The sequence below is a fragment of the Cheilinus undulatus genome, linkage group 12, assembly GCF_018320785.1.
Source record: "Cheilinus undulatus linkage group 12, ASM1832078v1, whole genome shotgun sequence".
Taxonomy (NCBI): domain Eukaryota; kingdom Metazoa; phylum Chordata; class Actinopteri; order Labriformes; family Labridae; genus Cheilinus; species Cheilinus undulatus.
The window spans coordinates 23,907,558-23,914,562 of NC_054876.1; the positions used below are offsets into that span (position 1 = coordinate 23,907,558).

A 7,005-nucleotide genomic window follows, 5' to 3' on the forward strand; every position below is an offset into this window, starting at 1 on the left:
ATTTTCATGTGTCTTTCTGTCAGTATCAGAGTGTTACCTGCAGCTGTGGGGTGAGTATGGCTTCAAACTCCAGGCTCAGAGTGTCCTGACTGTTTTTCAATGCGGACGGCGCCCTCTCCTGGTGACAGCTCAGATAATGCAGTGCCTCCTGAGCTCCCTCTCTGGTTTGGAACTTGTCCACCATTTGGCTCGCCAGAAGATAGGCTCCCTCGTCGCACCAATGAAGAGCCTATTCATACACAGTTAAGGACATAAAATACAAGTATACACACATATATATATATATAACATTACTTACAAAATTTAAGTTTAAAGGACGGATTTTTTTAATTGATAAACACAAAGAGAAGACAACATTGAAGATACAATTTGAAAGATTTTCATGTTTTTTTTGGCAATAACCAACACTTTGCATTTTGACTACATCAGTCATATGTTTGTTAGAATTTCTGTGTCTCGTGTCAGCACTTTTACCCCCTCGAGGCGGAGCAGCAGGTCCCGTGCTCGAGTTAGTGAGGCCCGCTTGGTGCGTATGGCAGTCGTGATGACATCACAGTGATGTCGCAGTTCATTGCAGCGCTGGACGATGAGCGCAAGGGCGTAGTGGTGGTTGGTGGCTAACTGGTGACCGTGCAGGATCACCACTTGGGCACGTGCCATCTCCTCCTGAAGCACAAACATGCACATTGAGGACTAATATCATCACTTGTTTCACTCATTCTGGTTTGATGACCTCAAAACTGTTGGCTTCCCCAGCCAAAGACCTCCTACAGGCATCTAGCTGCTTTACAGCAGTGTCCAAAGCATCTGTGATAAGTCAGGACCCCCTGGTCTAAGGCCATGGTTCTCTGCTGCAAAATTGTTGATTGCTCTGTCAGGGTGGGGGGGGGGTGAGAGTTTACCTTAAGTGAAGAAGTTCAAGTATCTCTGGTGTTGTTCATGAGTTAGGGTAGAATGGACTGTGAGATTTCCAGGCAGATTAATGCAGCATCTGCAGTATTGCAGGCAATGTGCCTGACTGAAGAGTGAAGAGCGGTGAAGAGGGAGCTGAGCCAGAAGGCAAAGCTTTCAATTTACCAGTTGATCTTTGTTCCAGCCCTGACCTATGGTCATGAGCTTTGATAGTGAGCAAAAGAATGAGATTGCAGATACAAGCAGTCTTAATTAGTTTCCTCCAAAAAGTGTCTGGGCTCAGGCTAAGAAATAAGGTGAGGAGCTCAGACATCCAAGGGGAGCTTGGAGCAGAAGCCCTTCTCCATTGCTTTGAAAGGAGTGAGTTGAGTTGGTTTGGGTATCTGTTCAGGATGCCTTCTGGCTGGCTCCCAGAAGTAGGGAAAGGATAACCGTCCTGTTTGTTGTCCATAGTATTATTTCACTGCTCGCTATAAAGGTGGCGCCATCCCAGTTTGGAATCATAAAGGTCAAACATCTTTGATTTTTATGATGCCAGGTCAGGCTTCCTCTAATGGAATATCAGTGACAGCCAATGAGAGCAAGCAGTGTCACCAACCAGGTGTTGTGTACTTTTACAGTTCACAAACATAAACACAGCTATAATGTCTTCTCAGCTAGCATTTCACCCATACTCTTCCCTCGTTTTGTTTTTTATTTTTGCAGCTAAACAGAACACATGCGAGAACTTCAGCTGGGGACGTTGATCGTACTTGTACACGTGGTTTTCTTCAAAGTTAAATTTGATAACGCAAGTTTCAAAGATGTTGTGTCTTAGGAATTACCACTGTGAAGTTGCTACTATAAATGGCATTAAGGATGGGTGGTCTCATGATCTTGCTGTAATAGTTAGCTCATGCTCTTGGAGGATTATAGTGTTAAATATTGGTTGAACTGTCTTTATGTCTGTGGTCTCCCATGTTTTTAAAATTGGTTAAGATCTGATGATCATCTTGTGTGTAGAAAGCCTTTAAGATAGAAGTTCTGAAAGTTTTTCACAGGATCTTTAAAGGAAGTTGCCCAAAAACTGCTGCACATTTCTAGCTCAGACTGACTAATGTTAAATTCCATAATCCAGACTAACACCACAAAGAGTAAGGTCAACATCTGCTCCTTATGGGAGATGTTGTGAGACAACCTTGGTTGTGATTCAAAGCTATGTAGGTTAAAAAGATTTGTTGGCTTGACTGAAGACTGTGACCTCAAAACTATGCCTTCAGAGATTTTGATGAGCTCAGTCTCAGATTGTGGTTCTGTGCACATTGACTGTGAGTGTGTGACCTGAGCGCGCTTGTCTAGTGTCTCCAGGTCTCTCAGCAGCTGCTCTGTCTGAACCACAGTTGATCCCACAAAGGTGATCTCCTTCTCCTGGTCAGTGATCCTCTGCAGCACCTCATCCATCTACACACAGACACATGCAAACACACAGACACAGATCATCATCACAGGAGTATGGATTTGTGAACTTCCATGTCCGTTTATGATCGTCTTGCCTGCTGGAAGCTGATTTCATAGTGGAGCAGCTGGAGGTACTGCTGCAGCTTAAGGTGGTGTTTCTCAAAGAAGCCATCGAATGCCTCCTCCATGTCTCTGAGCTGGGCCAGGAGCCTAAAATACAAAACAAACAGACGGATAAGAAAAGTTTCCAGGTAAATTAAAGCTTTAATAAGATGTGTCAAACTGAGAATGCTTCCCTTGTAACCGCTAATCAAATCTCTGTACCTTTGGACAGTGTCCATGTCTCCTTTAATGTCCCTCTCTTCCTCCGCATCTTTCTTAGAAGCCTTTACAGTTTCCAGGTTTGACAGCAGCAGGCGCCCTTCTTTCAGCACATTCCTGATATCATCCTGAAACAACCAGAAAAACAAGCAAAAAAGCAGATAATGACATTGAAGCAGAACAGTATCAAAATATAAAGAAAGAGATAATTTAATACAAAAACTGTGAGAAACGGAGAGGGAGAGGGTGAACCTTCATCTGTCTGTATCGGTGTGTATGTGAGTGCAGCAGGAACTCGATGGCACTCGCTTCATCTGGTAGCTCCGTCTCAGACAGCTCTGATCCAAAGCCCTGCAGCAGCTGGGCGATCTCTTTCACTGTCACCGCAAATGTCTCAATGGCCTGTTCACAAACATTTTCACACATACAGAAAAGACACATGAACCATCACTGAACATGTCTGATTGAACTTTTAAGTACAAGGACAGGAAGAAGTGCTCGTGTCTGCTGATGTGTAATACAGTGGCAAGAAAAAGTATGAGAACCCTTTGAAATGATCTAGTTTTCTGCATCAACTTGTCATCGAATGTGTTCTGATCTTCATCTAAGTCACATGTATAGGCAAACACAATGTGCTTGGCCTAGTACCATATAAACAACTACAATATTTCATGTCTTTATTGAACACAGTTATTGAACATTCATGGAAAAAGTAAGTGAACACCTGGCTCCAATCTGGTTTAATTGATTGGACTTCAGGTGTGCTAACTCCTGACTCTGATTAGCTCTTTTTGGAGTCATTAGCCTACGGGTTCACTTACTTTTTCCACTTTGATGCAGATCAGATCACATTTGATGATCCATCAATGCAGAAAACTAGATAATTTCAAAGGGTTCACATACTTTTTCTTGCCACTGCAATCCCAGCCATGTTCACAGTGTTTGATTTGTTAGTTTTTCTTGTTATGTTTATTTTTCAGACACCCTTCAGAGGTTTGTACCGTGCGGAGGACGATCCAGTCACTCTGGCAGTACTCCACTTTGGCAGTGAAGTCTGATGTCAGGTGGTTTTCATCGATGTATCGCAGCAGGTCACCCACTGAACGCAACATCACCACCTACAAACATAGACACACAGGGCATCTACAGCCACCTGGTAGGCACTATATTGTGTTTGATTTTTTTAATGAATAAAGATGTTAATTATTTAGGAACATAATGTTTCCTCTTCTTTGTTGTAGCCTGTAGTTAGCAATTTAAGAGTTTTCTTGCCCTTAGAAGAGGAATTTTCTCATCCAATCTGTTTTAGTTTTTTAACACAATCTTACCGGCATTTTCAGTAAGAAGTCATCCTGGCTGAAGCGGAAGCCCAGGTCAGTGCTTGAAGACGGACTGGGGGTGGTGCTTAGCAGGCCAGTGGGGCGGAGGACCAAGACCAAATGCAGATTGCCAGGAAATGAGGTCTGAAAGATGAAGACGTACATAATTTAAAGAGAAAAGGGAAGTAACAGTCTACTTAAATTTCAAGGAAAATCAGCCCCTGTGTTTTACACTGCATCATCTACCTGTATTTCATTGCTAACATCTGCAGTCTCTGATGCAAATTATTTGTTTGAAATGGTTTGTGTCTTTCTTATATGGTGGATCACTGACTTTACAGTGTAGAATAGCACAATATTGAAGGAGTCCTGGTGTCAGTCAAAACAGTCGACAGCTGAATGCTGTTAGTCTTGCGGTCTAGCAAAGCTCAATACAGCATCAGCATGCCTCAGCGTCAATCTAGGAGTCTGACTCCTCAGACTCAGTCTGCTGTTTCCTCACATTTCTCTGTTCACTTTCCCCTCTCTGTGCAAACACAGAGCTGCTGTTATCTCTGCTAACACTGTCTTCTCTTTCACGTGTTTAAGAGCCAGCACAAGCCTCAGTTGGTTGAATCTTTTCTCCTGCCATCTCACAGTTCCATTATTTCTCCATTTTCTGACAGAGTTTCCTCTTCTACTATCTTTAAATCTCTGTAGTATTTCCCTGCAGCAGGACACATCTCTCATGGGCATATTTCAACTGAAGAAGCAGCAAATAATCAGTGAAACACACTGTCATAATTGCTTTATCTTAAGCCAATGAGGGACAGGGATTAGCTGCCAGTGATTGCGTTTAATTTCTTCCGTTCTTGACAAGAAGCTACCTGGTTATTGATGACAACTGATTACAAGCCCAGTCAATACTGGGGGTTGTTTTCACTGCAGCTTATGCCATCGTTTCCAATTATCCTGGTTCACTCAACCTGTGATGATTTTGCTAAACTGCTTTCACAATTTTCCAGCTATAATGCAAATAGTGTCATGTCCTGAAGAAACAAAAGTCCTGCCTACAGTTAAAGCAGAAAAGTATTAGAATCAAAATGTTTAAGTACCATAAATGAAGGGCTCATCCTGTAGAATTATTGCTTAAACAAAGGCTGATGTGGTACTTCGAAGTTCTCTGCATAATATTATTTATAATGTGAATTTGCGAAACAATTTGAGTAATTCACTCCTGTGAGGATTTTTTTGTATTTGAGTTGTGTGTATGATGGATAATGATTTACCTCTGCACATATGTAAGTACTGTTTTAATATAAAAGCGGTCCATCCTGATTTGTTTCAACAGAAAGAATGAATCACTTATCAGGAATTTACACCGTTTGCCCGTCATTTTATTTGACACCAACCGTCCTTGTAGTTTAGGACAGGTATTAAAAACTAATGCACAGAAATTGTGAACATTCTATTTGACAGTCTCGTTTGTATTTAGATTTTATAAAATGGCATCAAAATGAATTTGGTTGGTTTTATAATAGATGAAACTCCTCACAAGCACTTCAAATGTGGTTCAGTAAAAGTGTGTCCAAAATTTGTTGCAGTAGAAGTACAGAAGAGCAAGAAATTAAATAATCTAAAGTACAACTACCTCAAAACTGAAGGACAACAGTGAGGTAAATGGACTAAGCTAAATTTTACCCCCATGCCTTTGGCCTGTACTGGCTTTTGGGTATCATCCAAGTTAGCAACATGTACCTGGATCTTCACTGCCACAGCAGCCATCATGGATGATATTGGCTAATTACAGACTTTGTCAGAACCTCTGCATTAGACAGTCTCACTCACATCAGTGGGCATCAAGCAGCTGACACATCCCCACACCAGTTACATAAAGCTAGAAAACTTAAACATAATCCACAGTTACCCACTGCAGTGCCAAAACTAGTGCTGCCTCTTGCTGTTCTGCAGTTGCAGTCCAAACAAACACATGCACATAAACGCGCGCGCGCGCACACACACACACACATCCCGTTTGTCATTGGCCTGTCCTGGTCCCCAACAAAGACTCCCAACACTGAACTGCGTACTGAATCTGACCAGTCTCCAAACCAGAAGCATTTTAAACAAACGCTGCAGTTTGCACTGTACTGAAACACATCCCAGCCTCTGTGTCGCAGTACTGAACTGTCCTTATCACAGTCAGTCTCTCCTCTGCTGCAGTATCCTAACCGCCCCGTATCAAGCCTCCCACCTCCCGGCGGAGCTTACCGCGGCCCGGCGCAGCCGAGGGAACCCCCACCCCAGTGGATTGGATTCGGCCATGGCTCTCAACGCTCTCCCCTCTTCTCCCCGGACCCGGCAAGTCTGCAGCGGGACGTGATGTCGGGAGCGAGCAGCCGCAGCGATGGCACGGTAACCTACACTGCAGTGTCCGGGCGGGCCGAGCGGCGCGCGGAGTGCACCTCAGCAGACGTACTTCTCTGGAGCACGAGGACGATGATGATGATGGGGTGTGTTGCGCTCACCTGACGTCAAAGCCAAAACAGTTACACGCTCCACAGATGCGTAGCACGAATAAACGCCTTAATTTCAAATGCATGCTTGAAAGTAAACCATTATTACTCAGCCTGATGTCAACTAAGAAAGGGAATCACATCACAACCACTTCCTGATGTGGGTTATTCCGCTAGAAAATATGGAAAAGCATAGAAGCTTACGGTTTCAGTCATTTCATTTTACTTCAACCTCACTACCTTTTCTGAGTTAAAGTTTCATCCGGAAAAGCCTTTCTATTTTCGAACTGGATAAAAGAGGGAAAGTAGGTTGGCCTCTTGATTTGTTAGCACTACAGGAATCCACTAGGTGGCGCTTGGAAATGAGGAAAACCACCTCTGGATCCCCATGTTTCAAACCCAAACAGGCCCAGTGCACTTTTAGGAGGCTAACAAGAAAAGTGTGGTTTGGTTCATAAATGCATTAATCAGAAACAGAGAAGAAAAATACTTTTTAATGCTGTTTTTTTTTGTATGTTATA

At 43.1% G+C, this 7,005-nt stretch overlaps 1 protein-coding gene across 2 annotated transcripts in view; it reads right to left on the bottom strand.

Annotated features, from left to right (window-relative positions):
* The window catches only part of LOC121518609 (proto-oncogene DBL), a 28,153-nt gene extending 21,369 nt beyond the window's left edge, over window positions 1-6,784 (bottom strand). For both annotated transcript variants that reach the window (XM_041801034.1, XM_041801033.1), the window contains exons 1-9: window positions 6,240-6,784; window positions 3,999-4,133; window positions 3,672-3,788; window positions 2,923-3,072; window positions 2,674-2,798; window positions 2,445-2,559; window positions 2,233-2,352; window positions 475-666; window positions 38-229 (exon numbers count right to left, since the gene is read on the bottom strand). In XM_041801034.1, coding sequence (XP_041656968.1) covers window positions 38-229; window positions 475-666; window positions 2,233-2,352; window positions 2,445-2,559; window positions 2,674-2,798; window positions 2,923-3,072; window positions 3,672-3,788; window positions 3,999-4,133; window positions 6,240-6,293 — 1,200 coding nt within the window. In that variant the 5' untranslated portion in view covers window positions 6,294-6,784. The remainder of the gene's footprint in view (window positions 1-37; window positions 230-474; window positions 667-2,232; window positions 2,353-2,444; window positions 2,560-2,673; window positions 2,799-2,922; window positions 3,073-3,671; window positions 3,789-3,998; window positions 4,134-6,239) is intronic.
* Window positions 6,785-7,005: the final 221 nt, after the last annotated feature.